The 23,146-nt window shown below is 44.2% G+C and overlaps 1 protein-coding gene across 1 annotated transcript in view; it reads left to right on the forward strand.

Moving 5' to 3' along the window:
• Positions 1 to 1,009: 1,009 nt before the first annotated feature.
• LOC141167294 (pseudouridylate synthase 1 homolog) overlaps positions 1,010 to 23,146 on the forward strand; it is a 31,876-nt gene continuing 9,739 nt past the window's right edge. Inside the window, exons 1-5 of the mRNA XM_073654723.1 lie at positions 1,010 to 1,310; positions 9,021 to 9,081; positions 11,528 to 11,630; positions 14,875 to 15,018; positions 20,471 to 20,605. Of these exons, the coding sequence (XP_073510824.1) occupies positions 1,010 to 1,310; positions 9,021 to 9,081; positions 11,528 to 11,630; positions 14,875 to 15,018; positions 20,471 to 20,605 (744 nt within the window). The remainder of the gene's footprint in view (positions 1,311 to 9,020; positions 9,082 to 11,527; positions 11,631 to 14,874; positions 15,019 to 20,470; positions 20,606 to 23,146) is intronic.

Below are 23,146 nucleotides of genomic sequence, written 5' to 3' on the forward strand. Positions count from 1 at the left end.
ATTGCTCCCGGCAAGCGCTATTATTGTGGGGCGCATGCACATTTCTACATGTCCGGCGCTGGTCCCACGCCTGCGCAGTGAGGCTGTGCCGCTGCTCATGGGCCACTGCTGTATGCTTGCCCTCTAGGCCAAAATTTGCCAGCCAGCCCCTGTCCCTCCCTCATGTCACCCCTTCCACTTCTCCCACTTCATTGATATGTTTTTGCAAACAAACCTTTTTTAATCGTTTTTCATTAAAAGTCATGTTTTTAACTAATAATCATTGGCGGTTGTTGGAACCCTCTGGGTTGGTTTTTTTTTTCTCTGGTGTGAGATCAATGGCCCAAAGTCATTTAACCCCTGTGAGGGGATCATATGCAAGGGATGGTATGTATTCCCTAGGATGCGCATACAAGGTTATTGAACCTGCTGGAGTGCATTGCAATCACAGACACACCTGTGGTTGCAGTGCAAAATAAGAGTAAGTTTGGACTTGGTCAAGCTATTTGACCCAGTTGGATTAAGAAAACCTGGCATGGGCTTTTATTTTCAGAGCGATCTACAGGATGGAAGTGGGGCAGATCGCTCCCTCCAGCCAGGTCTTAGAAGTGGCAATGTCCACAGTTTTCATTTAAAAACCTGCAGCAAAGTTTTGGGTGTGTCATTGGTTTGTTTGCAAGCAGCAGAGCAAGAGGGTCTGTGCACTGTAAGCCTGTGTCAAGGCACAACACAGGCCTGTGAAGGCAACATAACTGGAGCACCTCAGAGTGAAACGGCAGGCCGTCTCCCACAGCAACAGGTTTACACGGACTGTTTGGATCACAGAGGACATTTTTTGTATTTGAGTTGTGAGTTTTTTTTAAATCAAAACATTTAAGTTGAACTTTCCTTGGGTCACTGCCTCATTACCGTACAGTATAAACACTACATATGGTGGAGAATGCAGGCAGTGTGAACTGAGGCATACCCCAATGCCAGCTGCATGTCTGTCATTAGGCCTGCCACATTGCAGCCCAGGCACACTGACAAGATGGAGGAAATCCTGAGACAATTGGTCCTCACACAGCAACAACAGATGAATAACCTGTTACTGCAGCAGATTGCAGCCCAGCGTGAGGCATCACGATCACAAACTCCAGTTTGTTGTGAGGCCCGGGACAAAGTCAGGTCTGGACTGAGGAAAATTAGTCCAGAGGACGACACGGAGGCCTTCCTCACCACCTTCAAACGCACAGAGGAGCGGGAGAGCCTGCCAACTTCACAGTGGGCTGAAGTGGTGGCCCCTTTCCTGGTGGGAGATGCGAGAAGGCATACTTTGACCTCAGTCAGAAGTATGCCCAGGACTATGGGAAACTCAAAGAAGAGATCCTTGCCTGACTGGGGGTTAATACTTACGTACGGGCAACAACGTGTGTACTAGTGGGCTTTTGTGGAGACCCGACCAGCTAGGTCTCAGGCGTATGACTTGTTGCAATTGATCAAAAAGTGGCTCCAGTCTGAGATCTTGACTCCTTCCTTGATGGTAGAGAGGGTGGTGGTCGACCGGATTGTGAGAACTCTGCCAGCAGCCATACAGCGTTTGGTGGAGGAAGGGGACCCGGTAACCTAGACCAGGTGGTTAACCTGATCGAGCATTATACAGCCACCCAGGACTTTGTATGGGACTCTTCCCCAATGCGAGTAGCACGCCAGCCCCTGCAAGCCCAGGAGCCTGGGAGAGGACCACGTCCCTCTGCTGGGGACAGTCAGAACCGAGCCCATACTGAGGGGGTATCCCGGAGCGAGGGCGGCAGGAGACCAGTTTCCCCCAAATCGGTCTCGAGGACTAGTAGTGCAACCGCTATCAGGTGCTGGCGATGCCAAGGGCCAGGACATGTGGCTTCCAACTGCCCCCTGACTGCTGAACCCATGGACTGTGGGTTTACACGCCGGTTGTCTATCTATGCTCGGACCGTCTACACTTTGGACCCGTCGGTCCAACTGGTGAACCCCATCTGTGCCAGGTGCGCATTAATGGACATCGAGTGGAGGCTCTATTGGAGCCTAGTGACCTTTGTCCATGGGTGATTGATCTCTGGGTTGGAACCCATTGGGGGGAAGGTCGGGGTCATATGCATACATAGCGAACTCCGCGAGTATCCAAGGGCGGAGGTTAACTTTTGCACTCTGTGTGGAGATGTTAAACATGTGGTTGGAGTGGTAAAGACCCTTCCTTACGGGACTGTGCTGGGAAGAGACTTGCCCCTGTTTTGGTCCTTGTGGGAGAGTAAAATTAAATCTCCCAGGACAAAGATGTGTCCGGGTGCGGTACCTGAAGATGCCGAGTCAGGGATACCTGACATAGGGGTCGCCAACCTAGGGACAGAGTGTAAACCCGATAAGTTTCCCCTAGAGGTATTGGCAGGAGCGGTTGAGGAGACACAATCAATCCCAGAGCTAGAAGTGTCCCGGGGAACGTTTGGAACTGCTCAGCTCCAGGATCTTACCCTGACCCGGGCACGGGAATGGGTGATAGAAATAAATGCGGTGCCTCAACAACTGGGTGCAGAGGCGTTTTTTCCACGCATAGCAGTAAACAGGATTTGTTATATAGGGTTGATAAAATCCAGGATGAAGTGGTGGAACAGCTGGTAGTGCCCCAGTCGTACTGTCGGGCGGTGCTAGAGATGGCTCACACACACATGCTGGGTGGACACCTAGGGGTGAAAAAGATACAAGAATGTATTTTGCAGCGGTTCTTTTGGCCCGGGATTTATGCCGAAGTGCAGAGGTATTGTGAATCGTGTCCCGAGTGTCAACTTACCACACCCACTGCAAATTTCTGGAGTCCATTGGTACCTCTACCCATTATAGAGGTATCTTTTGAGAGGATTGCTATGGATCTGGTGGGGCCCATAGTAAAATCCACCCATGGCCACCAACATATTTTGGTGGTAGTATATTACACCACCCGTTACCCTGAGGCAATACCACTTCGCCACACTTTGGCAGAAACTTATCGCTCGGGAGCTGTTTGCCATGTTCTGTCGTCTTGGGCTGCCTAAGGAGATCTTTACAGATCAGGGAACTCGTTTTATGTCCAAGGTGACAAAGGAACTGTGTAAGCTGCTCCGGATAAAACAGTTGCGCACATTGGTGTACCACCCACAGACCGACGGATTATTCGAACGGTTTAATAAAACCCTCAAGTCCATGTTAAAAAAAGTGGTTTCCAAGGATGGGAGGGATTGGGACATGTTATTGCCATATTTAATGTTCGCTGTACCTCAGGCCTCCACGGGGTACTCACCCTTTGAGCTATAGTACAGCAGGCATTCTAGGGGACTACTGGACGTAGCCAAAGAGACGTGGGAATAGGAGCCTACTCCGCATAAGAGTGTAATTGAGCACGTGGCAAGTATGCAGGATCGGATCACGGCGGTCATGCCTATAGTAAAAGAGCATCTAATGGATGTCCAGGCAGCGCAGAGCCAAACATATAATAAAAAAGCCACAGTCAGGTCCTTTAAAGAAGGGGACCGGGTGTTAGTGTTAGTGCCCACCGCAGAGAGTAAGCTCATGGCTAAGTGGCAAGGGCCATATGAAGTACTGGAAAAGGTGGGAGAGGTGAATTCCAGGGTGTACCAGCCCGGAAAGAGAAAACAGGAACAACTGTATCCTGTGAACCTGCTAAAAGCATGAAAAGATGGGGAATGTATGTATCGTTTCGTCTGGGGACCCTCTGACACCGGCCAGGGACGAGGCTGGGAGTGAGGTTAAGATAAGCAAAGCTCTCTCTAAACAGCAGCGATGGGAGGCTCAGAATTTGGTGCAGCAGAATACCGACGTATTCTCAGAGCTGCCAGGCCGGACCTCTGTGATACGACATGACATTGTCACCGAGCCTCGGGTAAGGATGCGAATTAAACCGTACTGTGTACCCAAAGCCCAGAGGCAAGCCATCGCAGTTGAGATAAAACAAATGCTCCAGTTAGGAGTCATCGAGGAATCCAGGAGTGCTGATTCCGAAGCCTGATGGGTCGTTACGATTTTGTAATGACTTCTGAAAATTGAATGAGGTGTCAAAGTTTGACCTTTATCCAATGCCCTGGTACTTCATCACGAAGCTCGATCTGACAAAGGGGTACTGGCAGGTGCCTCTGACAGAATTGGCGAAAGTAAAGACTGCCTTTATAACACTGGAGGGCCTCTATCACTGTCATCTTGCCTTTTGGGTTACATGGGGCCCCGGCTACTTTCCAGAGGCTGATGGACATAGTGTTGGAGCCCCATCAGAAGTACACGTCAGCTTATTTGGATGATATTATCATCTTTAGCACTGATTGGCATACCCACTTATCCCAGGTACAAGCAGTAGTGGATTCGCTCAGAGCAGCAGGCCTAACAGCAAACCCAAAAAAATGTGCGATAGGTCTCAAGGAAGCCCGGTACTTGGGGTATACGATTGGCTGCAGGGTTATCAAACCCGAAATAAACAAGATTGAGGCCATATAAAGTTGGCCCCGGTCTCTTACTACTAAACAGGTAAGAGCATTCCTTGACATTATTGTGAATTACCGACGGCTTACACTTAATTTTGCTGGGAGATCAGCACCCCTGACCGATCTCTTAAAGGGAAAGAAGTCGTCATGGTTCGGTGCAACCCTCAGGCCAGGGCCGGCTCCAGGTTTTGGTTTTCGTGGGCCCTGGGCGAAAGAGTCTCAGTGGGCCCATTTAACACGTACCACGATTCATGATGCAAAGATAATGTAGAGGAATAGTATAATGCCAAAGATTTCACTTACTTCTTACATTACATGAGTGATATCTATTGTAAATTCTACAATATCTGAGAAACCGGCAAATCCTCGCAGCGCACAGTCAGACCGGACAATATAGTCCTCCATACAGCATTATGAGCTTCATATAATGCTCCATACAGAATAATGGACACCATATAATGCTCCATACAGAATAATGGACCTCATATAATGCGCCATACAGAATAATGGATCTCATATAATGCTCCACACAGACTAATGGACCCCATATAATGCTCCACAGAGAATAATGGACCCCATATAATGTTCCACACAGAATAATGGACCCCATATAATGCTCCACACAGAATAATGGACCCCATATAATGTTCCACACAGAATAATGAACCCCATATAATGCTCCATACAGAATAATGGACCCAATATAATGCTCCATACAGAATACTGGCCCCCATAAAATGCTCCATACAGAATACCGACCCCCATATAATGCTCCATACAGAATACTGGCCCCCATATAATGCTCCATACAGAATACTGGCCCCCATATAATGCTCCATGCAGGATGGACCCCATATAATGCTCCATGCAGGCTGGGCCCCATATAATGCTCCATGCTGTATGGGCCCCCTATAATGCCCCATGCAGGCTGGGCCCCATATAATGCTCCATGCAGGCTGCACCCAATATAATGCTCCATGCAAACTGGGCCCCATATAATGCCCCATGCAGACTGGGCCCCATATAATGCCCCATGCAGGCTGGGCCCCATATAACGCCCCATGCAGGCTGGGCCCCATATAACGCACCATGCAGGCTGGGCCCCATATAATGCCCCATGAAGGGTGGGCCCCATATAATGCCCCATGCCTCCATGCATAAAAAAAATAAAATACTCACCTCAAGTCTCCTGCTGCCGCTGCCCCGGACTCCTCAGTGTCGCCGTCTTCCCGCTCTCTTCATTGTGACTGCTCAGCAGAGAGCGCGCTGTAAAGACGTCATCGCGCCCTCTGACTTGAGACGTTACAATCAGGAGACGCGGAAAATACAGGACCTGCAGGGGAACGGGGAGAGGTAAGTATTGTGCCGGGGCCCTGAGCAGGTGCTTGCATCAGACTCCTCGGCTCACGGGCCCCATAGCGTGCCTGGGTGCACCGCCTGCTCAGCGCCCCGACACAGCCGGGTGCTGATGCCGGGCCTGCCTCAGGCGGAGGAAGCGTTTCAATCCATGAAGTTGGCGTTGTGCGGACAGACAGTCCTCACCAGCCCCAACTTCAAGAAAGGCTTTACAGTACAAATGGATGCCTAGAAGCGGTACTGTCGCAAGAGGTGAACGGAGATGAACTTCCCGTCGCCTAATTGAGCAGGAAACTTACCCCGGCAGAGAGAAATTGTAGCGTAGTGGAGATGCAGTGCCTTGGAGTCCCTACGCTATTATTTGCTCGGGCGACAGTTTCGTTTGGTAACGGACCATTCAACCCTCATCTAGATGAGAAATGCCAAGGAGAGGAATGCTCGGGTCACTCGATGGTTCCTGTCACTGCAAAATTTTAGTTTCTCAGTGGAACATCGAGCTGAGAAGTCACAGGGAAATGCCGGTGCCCTGTCATGGGCACCCTGTATGGTGACAGGTGTTCAACCCCGAAAGATTGAACAGAGGGAGGGTGATATGTGAGGCAGTGAGGGGGATCATATGTGATGGACGGTATGTATCCCCCAGGATACGCATAGAAGGTTATTGAACCCGCTGGAGTGCATTGCAATCACAGACACAGCTGTGGTTGCAGTGCAAAATAAAAGTAAGTTTGGACTTGGTCAACCTATTTGACCAAGTCGGATTAAGAAAACCCGGCATGGGCTTTTATTTTTGGAGTGATCTACAGGATGGAAGAGGGGCGGATCGCTCCCTCCAGCCGGGTCTTACAAGTGGCTCATGTCCACAGTTTTCATTTAAAAACCTGCAGCAAAAGTTTGGGTGTGTCAGTGGTTTGTTTGCAAGCGGCAGAGCAGGAGGCTCTGTGCAACACATGCCTGTGAAGGCAATGTAACTGGCACACCTGAGAGTGAAACGGCGGGCGTCTCCCACGGCAACAGGTTTACATGGACTGTTTGGAGCACCTTTCTGTGATCTGGAGGACATCTTTTGCATTTCAGTTGTGAGTTTTTGCAAATAAAGACATTTAAGTTGAACTTTCCTTGGGTCACGGCCTCATTACCGCACAGTGTGAACACTGCCACACTACACCCCTGAAAAATACCACTTATTCAAATCTGTGAAAATTGGCTATTTGCCCACTTTGATGCTTGTTCTGATGCCCAGAACCCATTTGGGCCAGGAGGGACATGAATTTGATGTGGACCATTACTATGTATGTTATGGTGGAGTGAGATCAGTGGCCCAACGTCATTTAACTCGTGAAAAACACCAGTTACTTATTCAAATCTGTGAAAATAGGCTATTTGCCCACTTTGATGCCCGTTCTGATACCCCGAACCCATTTGGGCCAGGATGTAGTGACCTGAGGTTGATGTGGGCCATCACTATGTATGTAATCGTGGCATGAGATCAGTGGCCCAACGTTATTTAGCCCTTTCAGTACTGCCCTTCAATGCCCGTTTTATAAATTTTGCAGCTTCTTTTAAAGATAATCACATCAGGACACCTTGCTGCATTATATCTTATTGCAATTTTTTATTTTTGTTAAACCTTTAAAAAACAGAAAAAAAGAAATTGCTGAATAAGAAACTGGACGAATAGGAAACCAACTTCAGCATCATAACAATCAGAGGAAAAGTATAAGGCTGTGTGCCCACGATGCGTTTTTTAAGCGTTTCCGCAGCGCAAAAACGCTGCAGAAATGCTTAAAAAAACGCATGGTAGAAGGCCTGCCATGTCCCCCAATGATAATCCGCATGTGCTGTGCACATGCTGCGGAAATTTCCGCTGCGGATTATCATTGCGGAAAAAAACACAGCACTACCAATTATTTTGCAGAAGTGCTGCGTTTTCGCCGCCATTGACTTGCATTAGAACGCGGCAATTCCGCAAGACTGCATCTGTACTTGCGTAATTGGCGCGTTCTAATGTGCGGATGGTACCCAGGTGTGGAGGAGAGGAGAGTCTCATCTACACCCAGGTACCATTAAAAAAGCTGTAAAAAAAGAATAAAATAAAAAATAAACGGATACTTACCTTCTGGCGGCCCGCGCTGCGCTCCTCCTTGCTTCCCGGCACTTCACGATGGAATGAAGGACCTGTGCTAACGTCAGAGTCATGTGAAGGGTCACACGACGCTGACGTCGGCAGGTCCTTCACTCTACTGCTGCCGGCAGCCGGGACCGAGCGAAGCAAGACAGCACGGGCCATCGGAGGGTAAAGTGTGTGTATGTATATATATATATATATATATATATATATATATATATATATATATATATATATATATATATATATATATATATATATATATATATATTTTTTTTACATTCTCTCGGTCACACTATATAAATCCATCCTTTTGCATGGATTTATAGTATGACCAAGTTGTCAAGCACTTTCCAAGTGATGATAAAATTGCTTGGAAAGCGCTTGTCAACCCGCATGCGGAAATGTATGTGAAGAACGCTTCACATCCGCATGTCCCTGGCAGGAAAAACGCATGTACAATCCGCATGTACAATCCGCATGCGTTTTTTCTGCCAGGGAGATGCAGAAACGCTCAGGAAAAAATCCAGAGCATTTCTGCATCGTGGGCACATAGCCTCATAGAAACACGTCACCACTTCAGTATTTATCACCCACTTCTAGTTAAATACTGAGTGTGAACGTGGCCTTAGCCTTATATACAGTAAGATCACATGCACACCTTGTATATTTGTTCAGTATTTTACCTCAGTATCTGTAACCAAAACCAGGAGTGGAACAATCAGAGGAAAAGTATAATAGAAACTCATCACCACTTCTGAATTTATCACCCACTCCTGGTTTTGGCCAAACACTGAGGTAAAAATCTCTCCAAATAATGAAAGTGTGAACGTGGCCTTGCAGGCACACACTGCAGCCTCCTGTACAGCTTACGCACACATCCCTCCTACACATACACACCTCTACTACATGCACTGAGCTCTAGTACAGCACAGTGCACACAGCAGGATCACATTCCTCCCAGTGACATACATTATAAGATCATTAAGATGCAATTTATAGCTGACTCCTCCCACCCATGTGACTGATCACGTGGTCATGACATAATGAAAGGTCCTTTCCACCTCATTGCTGAGCTCTCCCTTCCTGTACAGCCAGCAGTGCAGACCTGCGGGGGTTGTATATTATTTGCACGAGGTAATGAACCCATTATCTTCCAGTGGTCATAGAACTACAGGTCACAGCATGTCCCTGTATTGAAAATCATTTCTGCAGCATGTGCCTGAATTTCTACAAGCCACAGTCACAGACAGCACACTGACCCATGTTATTGGATAGGGCTTTTCAGATGAATGATTTTTCTCTCCGTCCCACTGTGTGAGAGAAAACTAATTTCAGCATGTGCTAGTTTCTTCCAAACCTCAGATGAGACTCACACATTCAAGAATAAAATCAGATCCGCAGAGAACATCTTTCTGGCATCTGATTTGTACGGATCTAATTCCATTATAAACCTAGGAAACTGATCATGTACATCTGTAGTGTGGATATATGAAGGCAGATCACACACGGACGTAACAAGTGGACACACGGGTGAAAATTAGAAAAATTTGTCAAGAGTTTTTTGATGAAATTCTGACGATTTGTCACCCGCTCGTTTGCAGGGGCCTTACACTGACACATCACCTGCTAGGCCGGGGTCACACTGGCGTATATTCTCTCATGCGAAAGAATTGGTCTAATTATGCTAATGACACGCCGATAGAGTGTCAGCTTACTGTGATCCGATTCTCTTGCTTGCAAGAATCATATCACAGGTGTGGAGAAGACCGAAAACGTAATTTATACATCTTCTCCATTGTCTGAGTCCGCAGATGTTGGACTGCACTCAAATGACATCCGAGTGCAGTCCGATGTTTCACACACACCCATAGACTTGTATGGGTGCATGTGATCTGAATTCTGGAGCCACTCGCAGCATGCTGTGATTGTTTCCTCAGCATGAGAAGAAAAATTGCAGATCTGCACTGCCCCATGGAATAACACTGGTCTGAGTGCTATCCGATAAAACATCACATAGCACTCGACTGTGTTATACGCTTGTGTGAACGAGCCCTTAGACCCAGCTTATTGCAGGGAGTTACAGGCCACCGTAGCTAGCTGACCTAAAAGCCCCTGACTTCACCTCAGGTTGCCATGGCAACTACCGACCCCTCCCGATCGCCAGTTGTTGATAGGCTTAAAGAGGAAGCCCCCCTGCCTCAAATAACCATTTAGATACTGTTGTCACTATTGACACCGATATCAAAGGAATTAAATGGCCACTACCCGGCTAATACTGGCTGCTGGGACCCTCAGTGTTCTTTACATCAGGGCCCTGGAGCCCAGGTGTTTACAGCCCCGTCCTGAATGCAGATGCCCTTCTTTTGCTCCACACATTGTCTATGCGGCTGCTGAGTACAGAGCTCAGCTATTTCCGTCAGTCCCAAAAACAATGAATGGAGTGAAGGTTCAGTATATGCACCTTTGCTATATTCGGGATAGGGCTGCAGAGCCTCATCATCTGGATCCCAAAGACATTGTGCGATTAGCAAATTATTGCCTATCCCATGGATAGGGGATAACATTATTTTTTGGGGAATACCCTTTTAAATGGGTTTTAAATTCCCAGAATTGAAAGTTATTGCCTATCCGTCGGACAAGAGAATAGCTTACTGATCGCTAGGTGTCCAGCCTCTGGGAACCCATGAGATACGGAGTGCATGGCCTCACTGAGACAAACACACTTGACCTTCGCTCCATTTATTGTCTATGGGACTGCAGCAGAAAGACAAATCCAGCACTATTACTGACAGACCCATAGACAAAGAATAGAGCGCATCTCTGCTACATTCAAGAGCCAGTACTATCATTTACACTTCCATAGGTCTGACCCCCAGCGATCAGTAAGTTGTCCTCTCAACATAGCTATCCCTTATCCATATCGTTATAAGGACACGGTCACACAAGGCAGATTTGTTACCAAAATGTCTGTGACTGACAAATCCATTCCATCTATCTGGATGTGCTGTTTTTGCATTCATTTTTAAGGAAGCCCCATTCAGATGAGGTTATGTTCGCATCTACCAGGCAAAACAGCACAGCGTGTTGAATTGTTTCATTTGGTAATAAGGTGGACACAAATATTGTCAGTGGGGTGTATCAGAATCTACTGGTGTCCGTCACGTGATAGATCTGGAATGTAAGACATACTTGTCTCAAGGCCTACAAAGTTTTCATGGAGAAGCCCCTTGTTCTGACTCAGAGAAGATTACCGAATAGGTTCTCTGTCTATGGCGTCTGTCTGCCCTAAATACCTATGGCCACGTATTATTGTAGTGAGGCCACCACTACAGCATACTGTACATGTGAGCCTTCCATATGTCATAAGGTCAGGAGGCTCTCTATTATATATAAATCAGACAATTACCAAAGCACAAGTGCTCTAGATTCTTCATATAGTCTCCTTTTTATTGTACTGTGTGAATAGTATGCCCGGATCCTTACTCTGGTCCATTCATAGCCCTATTTAGCTATTATACTTTTTATTCTTAAATTATATGAAACATTTAACTGAGACATTGTATTTCTCACATTGAATCAGGAAGAAAATGAGGAGAATAACACTGCTGAGTCTGCACTCAAGGAATATTTGCTGGAACCACTTTCTACGATTTTCAAGCCTGACAATCACTATTCCACACCAGGTACTGACATAGTCTTTTAGAGGTACAAGTGCTTCTCACTAAATTAGAATATCATCAAAAAGTTAATTCATTTCAGTTCTTCAATACAAAAAGTGAAACTCATATATTATATAGAGTGATTACAAACAGAGTGATCTATTTCAAGTGTTTATTTCTGTTAATGTTGATGATTATGGCTTACAGACAATGATAACACAAAAGTCATTATCTCTTTAAATTAGACTAATTAACAAAAAACACCTGCAAAGGCTTCTGATGTTTTTAAAAAGGTCCCTTAGTCTGTTTCAGTAGGCTCCACAATCATGGGGAAGACTGCTGACTTGACAGATGTCCAGAAGGCAGTCATTGACACAAAAGGTCATTGCTAAAGAAGCTGACTATTCACAGAGTGCTGTATCCAAGTATATTAATGGAAAGTTGAGTGGTAGAAAAAGGTGCACAAGCAACCGGGATAACCGCAGCCTTGAAAGGATTGTTAAGAAAAGGCCATTCAAAAATTTGGGGGAGATTCACAAGGAGTGGACTGCTGCTGGAGTCATTGCTTCAAGAGCCACCCCACACAGACGTATCCAGGACATGGGCTACAAGTGTCACATTCCTTGTGTCAAGCCACTCATGACCAATGGACAACGTTAGAAACGTGTCACCTGGGCCAAGGAGAAAAAGACCTGGACTGTTGCTCAGTGGTACAAGGTGTTGTTTTCAGGTGAAAGTAAATTTTGCATTTCATTTGGAAATCAAGGTTCCAGAGCCTGGAGGAAGAGTGGAGAGGCCACAATCCAAGCTGCTTGACGTCTAGTGTGAAGTTTCCACAATCAGTGATGGTTTGGGGAGCCATGTCATCTGCTGATGTAGGTCCACTGTGTTTTATCAAGACCAAAGTCAGCACAGCCATCTATCAGGAAATTTTAGAGCACTTCATGCTTCCCTCTGCCGACAAGCTTTTTGGAGATGGAAATTTCATTCTCCAGCAGGACTTGGCACCTGTCCACACTGCTAAAAGTACCAATACCTGGTTTAAAAACAACAGTATCACTGTGCTTGATTGGCCAGCAAACTCGCCTGACCTTAACCCCATAGAGAATCTATGGGGTATTGTCAAGAGGAAGATGAGAGACACCAGCTCCAACAATGCAGACGAGCTGAAGGCTGCTATCAAAGCAACCTGGGCTTCCATAACACCTCAGCAGTGCCACAGGCTGATCGCCTCCATGCCACGCAGCATTGATGCAGTAATTGATGCAGTAATTGATGCAAAAGGAGCCCCGACCAAGTATTGAGGGCATTTACTGAACATACATTTCAGTAGGCCAACATTTCGGATTTTAAAAATATTTTTCAAGCTGTTGTTATAAAGTATTCTAATTTGCTGAGATAATGACTTTTGTGTTTTCATTGACTGTAAGCAATATTCATCAACATTAACAGAAATAAACACTTGAAATAGATCACTCTGTTTGTAATGACTCTATATAATATATGAGTTTCACTTTTTGTATTTAAGAACTGAAATAAATTAACTTTTTGATGATATTCTAATTTAGTGAGAAGCACTTGTACATTACTACATAAATGATAGCATATCGCTAGGATATGTCATAACATTCTGACCACTGCGGCTTTGACTCCTCCAATAAAGAAAGGCCCTCACACTTGCTTTAGTGGTTGGACCTCCAGAATGTTATGGCATCTTCTAGAAAGCTCCTAGAAATAATCTGTAATATTCACTGATCCCAATAAAGGAATTCTAAGTGTAAATTCCTTGTATAAAATCACATTCAAAAATTGATGATCATCTGCAGAAGGTTGTCACTACTGAGATGGTGAAAAATATAGATTAAAATAGGACCTGGGAGCTATCTGTGTTTAACCAAAAATTTTAGGAGCCAAATGAAAATTTCAGTTGCCAAATCTACATTAATAAATTAATAAAAATAAATTAATTAAGATTGTCTAATATTTAAAAAAATGCCAGAAAGCAAGGGATTCATTAAAATACAAAGTGCTTATATTCACTCAGTAAATTCCTCTTCGCTCCAGTGGACCTGACGGTTTTTGTTAGGGCTCATGGATATGTCCGTGGACTGGCTGCAGCTTTCCCGACACGAGCTTTATAGCCTGTCATGCTCCGGTCAGGAGACCAGCTGCTAGTCTGTGCATTGTGGTCGGTAATCGCACTGAGATCCATGGACGTCTGCAAAACCCCTTCTTGTCCTGCAGTCATGATGTCCTAACTTAGTGTGTTGCCACCACCATTGGGGAAAGTGACCAGCTGCAGTGGTTACCTCAGTTTGTCATAACATCATCGCTGCATGACAAATGACAAAGACTGGGGGCGCTGGTGAGGTGGGGGATTTACCGGACTAGTATAAATTAATACTTTCTTCTTGTTCAGTTAAAAAAAAATTCTGAATAACTCCTTTAATATTAATTAAGAACTATAATATTTATTTATTTTTATTTATTTTACTCACTTATATAGCACCATTAATTCCACAGACATCAGTATCGCTGTATCCAATGAGAGCAGCAGATATTGTCCTTGGTGGGATTTTTACCCCAGTGCTGCAAGGCTGCAGTGCTAACCACTGAGCCACTGTACTGCCCATAATACTGGCCTCTATAGTACTCCCATGGTCACTTTCATAGGATCCCACCACTACACCATCACATCTAGTTTTTTGGCACTGCCACCAACCGTCAGTGATATTCCATCTATACCCCCTTAGAGCAGATGTGCTGTGGGGGGCAACTGCAGGCTTTTGGTCCACTGCCGAACTCTGCCTTCATTATCCAGCAGACGTGCAGTGTACTGCGGACACCAAAAAGAGGGTGTATGGAGCTTTTTTGTTTTTTTCTTAAAGAAACATTGTGCACCAACTGAAATGTCTTACCGCCATATGCAAATTCTTGGTCACACTGACAACTACGGTATTTTGGTCTCCATGTGGAGCACTAATATGCCATGGATCTGTTTTGCTACGTGGCGTTATGAAGTGTTATTGTCAACTAGGGATTAGCAAAGCGCACATATGGCATTAACCAGATAGCATGAGGCTTTTCAGGTTTTGTTTTTTTTAATATATTGTGATTCCCCCGAGGAAGAGGTCAGTTCACACTGGAATCGCTTTGGGAATAAACAGCTACTGATCCCTGTACATTTCAATCCTGTGAATCCTTCACCAGCAGCGCAGCACACCCGAATTCCTTTTTTTTTATATTGTCCTTTTATTTCCTTTTTTAGAGAGATGAAAAAAATCCAATTGAAAAGACATTAGAGGAAGAAGATGAAGAGGGGCTTAAGACTTTTTCAAAGAATTATGTCATTCCAAGAAAGAAGCATGTTATACAAATGGTTTACTGTGGCACCGGGTATTCAGGCATGCAGGTAAGGCTGACTAAACCAATAAATGTTTTATTTATTATCTATTTTTTTTTATCATTTAAGACAAACCAAAATGTGATCGATCTACTACTCAAAATGTGCCCTAGTTGGAGACAATTCTTGTATACTTGCTGTACACCACATTCATAGTTTTAGACAATTTTTAGGTCTCACCCAAAAAGGGGCATTACACAGCGGGAAAGAGGCGTAGTTTAAGATGAGATGTGCCAGACTGGGCCAAAATTGGAATGCAAAATATTTTCTGAATTAAGCCAACCGAGAGGTGGTATAAAGTTAATGACATTTTAAAGATGTGGTTTTTTTCAGCCACTGTTATGGTGTCAGCACATCTATCCTAAATGTCAGCTTCCCACATTTAAAGGGAACCTGTTACTAGGTATTCCCCAAATATACTGAAAACACCACCTTTAAGCCCTTTGAAACAGTAATTCAGTAACCTGTCCCTGCAATATCTGCCCTCCAGCCTTCATTGACGTCTTCACAGTCTGTTCAAATCTCACGCCTGCACAGTGGAGAACAGGAGCTGCACAGGCGCAACAGACTCCCTTTAATAGTTCCATTTAAAATGCGGAGGAGCTGGGGTCTTATTGACAGGTTGCTGTTTAACCACTTCACGACCTATACATCATGGTCAGGTAGGGGTTGTCGACCTTTTGACGTATAGGTACGTCATGGCGATCGTGCGTGGCACAGTAGCTGATAACCGCTGGGAGCTCAGCTTACCTGATAGCCGACCCCCAGCTGTCACAGCCAGGAGCAGTGCCCGCAACACCCACAGATGTTTAACCCCTTAAACACCGCAATCAATATTGATCGCAGATTTTGAGAGAGTGAAGGGCTCCCTTTCCCTTGCGGTTGATGTTGTGACATCAGCGAGAGGGGCCGATCATTCTCATGGTTATGCGAGGTCGTCATGACTACCTCTGGGTTTGCCAGCGACGGTGGCCTGCTTAGACCATGCCAGAATTATAGTATAAAAGGCTTCTGATAGTGCAGCACTGACAGGTATGATGCATTGCAATTCTGGAACATTGAAATGCATTATATGAGCAATCAGAGTAAAAAAAAAGTTAAAGTCCCATAGAGGGACTAAGCATAAGAAAAAAAAAAAAGAATAAAAATATTAAAAAACAAAATAACAAAAAAATATTATTCCAATAAATGAGTATATTTATGTAAAAACAAAAATAAACAAAAAAGTACATATATTTGGTATCGCCACGTCTGGAACAACCCAGCCTATAAAACTATTACACTAGTTAAACCCTTTAGTGACTACCATAAAAAAACAATAAAAACAAATGTGGCAAAAAACTATGCTTTTTCATCATACTGCCACACAAAAAGTGGAAAAATAACGGCAATCAAAAAGTAAAGTGGAAATAAAAATGATATCTCTGAAAACACCATCTTGTCCCGAAAAAAAACAAGCCACCATACAGCTCCATCAGCAAAAAAATAAAAAAACTGTAGCTCTCAGAATAAAGCGATGCAAAAACAATTATTTTTTCTATGAAATAGTTTTTATTGTGTAAAAGCATCAAAACAGAGAAAACGATATAAATGTAATATCACTGTAAATAAATATATTATATATAGCAGCACAAACTTGAGCAGATTTTGGGTGCAATACTTCCCGAATAATGCGATTGGTCCAACGCAAAATATATAAATGGAAAAAATCAGGCAGCACTCCAGTTCAAGGAAAAATTGTGGACTTTAATCCATCACCAAGTGGTGCAATGTTTCGACCTCACAACACGGTCTTTGTCAAGCACAAAGACCGTGTTGTGAGGTCGAAACGTTGCACCACTAGGTGCTGGATTAAAGTCCACAATTTTTCCTTGAACTGGAGCGCTGCCTGATTTTTTCCATATATATATATATATATATATATATATATATATATATATATATATATATATATATATATATACACACACACACACGTTTTCGCTTCGGAAATTCCGCGGAAAAAACGCATAGTGGGCACGCAGCCTTCATGTCTTTGTCAGGAGGCAAACAGGCTGCGTGCCCACTATGCGTTTTTTCCGCGGAATTTCCGAAGCGAAAACGCTTGGTAATACGTGCCCCATGGTCCCCATTGATAATCCGCATGTGCTGTGCACATGCTGCAGAAATTTCTGCTGCGGATTATCATTGCGGAAAAATCCGCAGCATGTCCATTAATTTTGCGGACACGCAGTGTAATTGCCGCCATTGACTTGCATTGAAACGCTTGATATCCGCATCACTACATGTGCATACGTGGATATGAAGCGATTCAATGTGCGGATGGTACCCAGGTTTGGAGAAGAGGAGACTCTCCTCCAGACCTGGTACCATATTACCTGTTAAAAAAAAAAGAATTTAAAATAAAAAATATACATTATACTTACCTTCCGGCCTCCTCAAGCGATGCTTTCGGTGTGTTGGGCAGCTCGCGGTGGTGTGAGGACCTTCCATGACGTCATTTAGTCATGTGACAGGTCACTTGACCGCCGACTGTCACACGACTAAATGACGTCATGGAAGGTCCTTTTACACAACTGCGAGACACCGGGGAGACCAGACTCATCGGAGAAGGAGACCGGGGGCCATTGGAAGGTAAGTATAATGTATATTTTTTACCATTCTTATTCTTTTTTTTTAACCCTAACTTGGTCACACTATATAAATCCATGCCGGTTGCATAGATTTATATAGTGTGACCAAGTTGTCAAGCACTTTTCCAAGTGATGCTAAAATCTCTTGGAAAAGCGCTTTATAACCCGCATGCATAAATGCATGCAAACACGCTTGACAAACGCTTATACCTGGCGGGAAAAACGCATGTAAAATCCCATGCGTTTTTCCTGCCAGGGAGAAGCGGAAAAAATATGCAGCATTTCTGCATCGTGGGCACATAGCCGAACAGTCTGTAATTTTAAGGGTAGGTTAATTTTAACATTGAGCAATAAAATATACAAAAAAAAATCAAGAAAATCACATTGTATAATTTAGATAAATTTATTTGCATTTTGCAGTGAGAAATAAGTATTTGATCCCTCTGGCAAACAATGTATAATACTTGGTGGCAAAACCCTTGTTGGCAAGCTCAACAGTCAGACGTTTTCTGTAGTTGATGATGAGGGTTGCGCACATGTCAGGAGGAATTTTGGTCCAGTCCTCTTTGGAGATAATCTCTAACTCATTCAGATTTTGAGGCTGTCGCTTGGCAACTCGGAGCTTCAACTCCCTCCATAAGTTTTCTATGGGATTAATGTCTGGAGACTGGCTAGGCCACTCCATGACCTTAATGTGCTTCTTTTTGAGCCACTCCTTTGTTGCCTTGGCTGTATGTTTTGGGTCATTGTCTTGCTGGAAGACCCAGCCACGATCCATTTTTAATGTCCTGGCGGAGGGAAGGAGATTGTCACTCAGGATTTTACGGTACATGGCTCCATCCATTCTCCCATTGATGCAGTGAAGTAGTCCTGTGCCCTCAGCAGAGAAACACCCGCAAAACATAATGTTTCCACCTCCATGCTTGACAGTGGGGACGGTGTTCTTTGGGTCATAGGCAGCATTTCTTTTCCTCCAAACACTGCGAGTTGAGTTAATGCCAAATAGATCAATTTTTGTCTCATCTGACTACCGCACCTTCTCCCAATATCTCACAGAATCATCCAGGTGTTCATTGGCAAACTTCAGATGGGCCTGCACATGTGCCTTCTTGAGCAAGTGGACCTTGCGGGCGCTGCAGGATTTTAAACCTTTAAGGCGTAATGTGTTACCAATGGTTTTCTGGGACTGTGGTCCCAGCTGCCTTGAGATCATTAACAAGTTCCCCCTGTGTAGCTTTAAGCTGATCTCTCACCTTCCTCATGATTAAGGATACCCCATGAGGTGAGATTTTGCATGGTGCCTCAGATCGATCTCGATTGACAGTCATTTTGTATTTCTTCCATTTTCTTACTATTGCACCAACAGTTGTCTCCTTCTCACCCAGCGTCTTACTTATGATTTTATAGCCCATTCCAGCTTTGGGCAGGTCTATGATCTTGTCTCTGACATCCTTAGAGAGCTCTTTGGTCTTGCTCATGTTGTAGAGGTTAGAGTCTGACTGATTAATTGAGCCTGTGGACAGGAGTCTTTTATACAGGTGACTATGTAAGACAGCTGTCTCTAGTGCAGGTAACAAGTTGATTAGGAGCATCTAACTGGTCTGTAGAAGCCAGAACTCAGCCTGCCAAGCGACAGCCTCAAAATCTGAATGCTTTAGAGATGATCTGCAAAGAGGAGTGGACCAAAATTCCTCCTGACATATGCGCAACCCTCATCATCAACTACAAAAAGCGTCTGACTGTTGTGCTTGCCAACAAGGGTTTTGCCACCAAGTATTAAGTGTTGTTTGCCAGAAGAATCAAGTTCTTATTTCTCACTGCAAAATGCAAATAAATTTATCTAATTCATACAATGTGAGTTTCTTGATTTTTTATTTTTTTTTGTATATTTTATCTCTCAATGTTAAAATTAACCTACCCTTAAAATTATAGACTGTTCATGTCTTTGTCAGTGGGCAAACTTACAAAAACAGCAAGGGATCAAATACTTATTTCCTTCACTGTATATATAAAGTTGCAACTTTTTAGAGCGCTGGAGAACACTGGACTGGAAGTGACAGTGACTGTCTGGTGCCTTTGTTCAAGTAAATTCAAATCGCTGTCTTCTTGAATGTGGTTTTGAGCACCTTGAGGGGTGCAGTTTTTAGAATGGTGTCACTTTGGGGTATTTTCTGTCATAAAGACTTCTCAAAGTCACTTCAAATGGGATGTGGTCCCTAAAAAAAAAAAATAAATTAAAAAAAAAATGGTTTTGTAAATTTTGTTGGAAAAATGAGAAATCGCTGGTCAACTTTTAACCCTTATAAATTCCTAACAAAAAAAATGATGCTAAAGTAAAGTAGACATGTGGGAAATGTTATTTATTAACTACTTTGTGTGGTATAACTATTTGGTTTAAAGGGCATAAAAATTCAAAGTTTGAAAATTGCTAAATGTTCTAATTTTTTGTAAAAGTTTTGATATTTTCACAAATGAACACAAGTGATATCGTCCCAAATTTACCACTAATATGAAGTACAATATGTCTCGAAAAAACATTCTCCGAATCACTGGGATGTGATGAAGCGTTCCAGAATTATTACCACATAGTGACATTGGTCAGAATTGAAAAAATTGACCTGGTCAGGAAGGTGAAAACAGGCTGGGGTGTGAAGGGGTTAAGAAGGCTTAAAGGTGGCGGTGGTAGTTTATTTGGGGAAATCCTGGTAATCAGTTCCCTTTGAGTCTGTATTAATAAATCTGCCTCATCGTGTATTCTTATTGTTATTGTGGACACAAAATGCAGAAATATGAAGGTTATATATTTCGATTTTTTATTTTTTTTGTAGATAAATAAAACATCTCCTTTACCAACTATTGAAGGAGAAATTGTCTCTGCACTTGTAAAAGCAGAATGTATTCCTGAGATTTGTGCTACGAACTTAAAGCTTGTGCGATTTCAACGTTGTGCTCGCACAGACAAGGTGGGTCAATATGTTCTCTGTATAGCCTTATTACCAGCATACATGTAACATTTTTACTATGATTATATATCGTATATTTTGACATGCACTTTGTTGTGGAATAGGATCATGTTCAGTACTTCTCCCAGATGCCCTGCTAAGCTGGTTGCCATGTACGATGTGCAGTCCCTAACGTCTGACTTTGTATGCTGTTTGCATCCATTAATTTGACCCATTGTCTTATGATGGTGGTACTTACTCACGTCTCGTCACTTCACTCCCTTTTCATTTCCTAATACAACGTGTCTAAAGTTGCATTTGCACTGCAGGATAATCGTGAAAGAGCATTCTTAAAAACACACTCTTTTTCCCATCCCCACGACAGCACCGTACAAGAGAGAGGATCCGCCCCCAAGGACAGGAAACCTACAGATTTAAAAGGGTGGAGCCTCTCCTCCAGCTTCAGTGGTTTCCTGTACTTGGAGGGAGACCTACGGGAAGGACGCAAGAATCCATCTCTCTCCCCTCTTGGGTGGGGGGCAAATAAGGTAAAAATCCCTGGTTCTGTCATCAAGTCCCCTCTCACCTGTATCTGTGTCTCAGGAGTTCTTGATGGTCCCAGGGGATCTGGAGGGATGGGAGCGCAGTCCGCAGTCACAGCTATCGGGGCTCCGGGAGGTACGCGCTGTATACCAACAGCGGTAGTGCGCAGGGCTCCTGTGTGCTGCAGCTCCAGCGGTCCAGTACATAATCTCCACCAGGAGCCTGCAGGGTGATGTGAGGGGGAATTCCCCTCCAGTCATGCCCCGTGCGTGAGCCGCCGAAAGGAAGTGGCAGCGCTATGACGCAACTTCCGGGGGCGCGGTTAGGGGCGTGGCTACCCCACCACAAATGGCAGAAAATTTGAAAATGGGCGCCAAATGTCTATTTAAAAATAGCTCCAGACAAAAAGCACCATGCTTGGTAACCTCACTGTGGTGGAGGAGGAAGATCAGCGAAAAAGCCCTGCAGAGGAGGCTGCCCCAGCATGTTTGGTAGTTTCCATACAGGAGGGGGTAAGCAAATAAAGTCCCATCTTTTATTCTAATTCTATGCCCTTAAATATATTTTAGAGCAAGCCCAAGAAAGCCCTGGGGAAAACCAGTAATAAAGAATGCGCGCTGTGTAAATCTAAACTACTACCCTCATACGGCAAAAAATTATGTCAACCCTGTATAGAGAGAACAGTGACTGAGGAGTCCTCTTCCCTAATAAGTAGCCTGAAGACAATTGTGAAAACAGAGGTTAAAAACTCTATTAAAGGCTTAAAAAATAGGGTCACTTACCCTGAAAGACATGTTACTAGCTCAGACGAGGAGCCAGAAGACGGCGAGTTAGAGGGGTTCTACTTGGACATATCCTCCTCTTCCTCAGATGACAATGAAGGTCGTCCCTGTTTTCTGGCGGAGGATGCAGATAAACTTATTAAGGCAGTAATGGCCACCTGGTATACTTGGCAAGCTTCATCCTGGTATGTATGGCCCCTCTCATCCCTCTTCCTGGTATGTAGAGCACCCTTCATCCCTCATCCTGGTATGTATATGGCCCCCCCTCTTCCTGGTATGCTTGGCACACCTTATCTTGGTATGCTTGGCACCCCCTGATCCCCATCATGCTGCGCACAAAAAAAAGTAATTATACTCACCTCCTCTCGCCTCCTGCGCTGCGTCCTGCTCTGCTGCCTACAGGGATCTCACTGTGTGAGCCGCCCATGGCATAACTGCAATGCACCCTCTGCACATGCACACTGTGAGATGCTGTGCCGGAATAGTCACTGCTCCCCACGCCGGGACTGTGTGTGTGGGGAGCAGTGACCATTCACTCTCCTTAATACTTAATACCGTGCACACTGTACCCGCAGCGCGGTTCCTGCTGCAGCCGGCGGTCAAATGCAAATTAATTTATCTAATTTATACAATGTGATTTTCTTAATTTTTTTTTGACTGTCCATGTCTTTGTCACTGGGCAAACTTACAAAAACAGCTAGGGATCAAATAATTATTCCCTTCACTGTGTGTGTGTATGTATATATATATATCTATATCGGACTATAAGACGCACCCCTAACTTTGCTCCAAAATTTTGGAGGAAAAAAGTGCGTCTTATAGTACAAAAAATACAGTACTTTTTTTGTCACTCTATTGGCTCGTAAAGTGACTCAATGAGAGCCAATGCTTGTTAAGGCAATGGCCTCCTGGTGTGGCTTGGATCAAAAACTAATTGATCATGGCAAAGACTTCCCCTTTCCCACGTTTGATTTAATTGTACATGTACTATCCGTGTTTTTCACAAATGCAATATGTACCCATTATAATCTATGGGGCTTTTCACTTGTCCTTTTTATTCCAAACAGAGAGCCCGCAAAAAAACAAAAATGTCTATTTTTGATCCTAGTCAGGGATTAAATCAACCCATGTAAATCTATGCGTAAGTGAAAAACTTGGACAGTACTCTGGTGTCATTCTAGTTACATCCTAGTACTCAGGGCTGTGGAGTCGGTAAGCCAAATCTCCAACTCCTCCA

Source organism: Phyllobates terribilis, unplaced genomic scaffold (assembly GCF_046119375.1).
Source record: "Phyllobates terribilis strain yellow unplaced genomic scaffold, ASM4611937v1 Scaffold_11__3_contigs__length_659146591, whole genome shotgun sequence".
Classification (NCBI taxonomy): Eukaryota; Metazoa; Chordata; class Amphibia; order Anura; family Dendrobatidae; genus Phyllobates; species Phyllobates terribilis.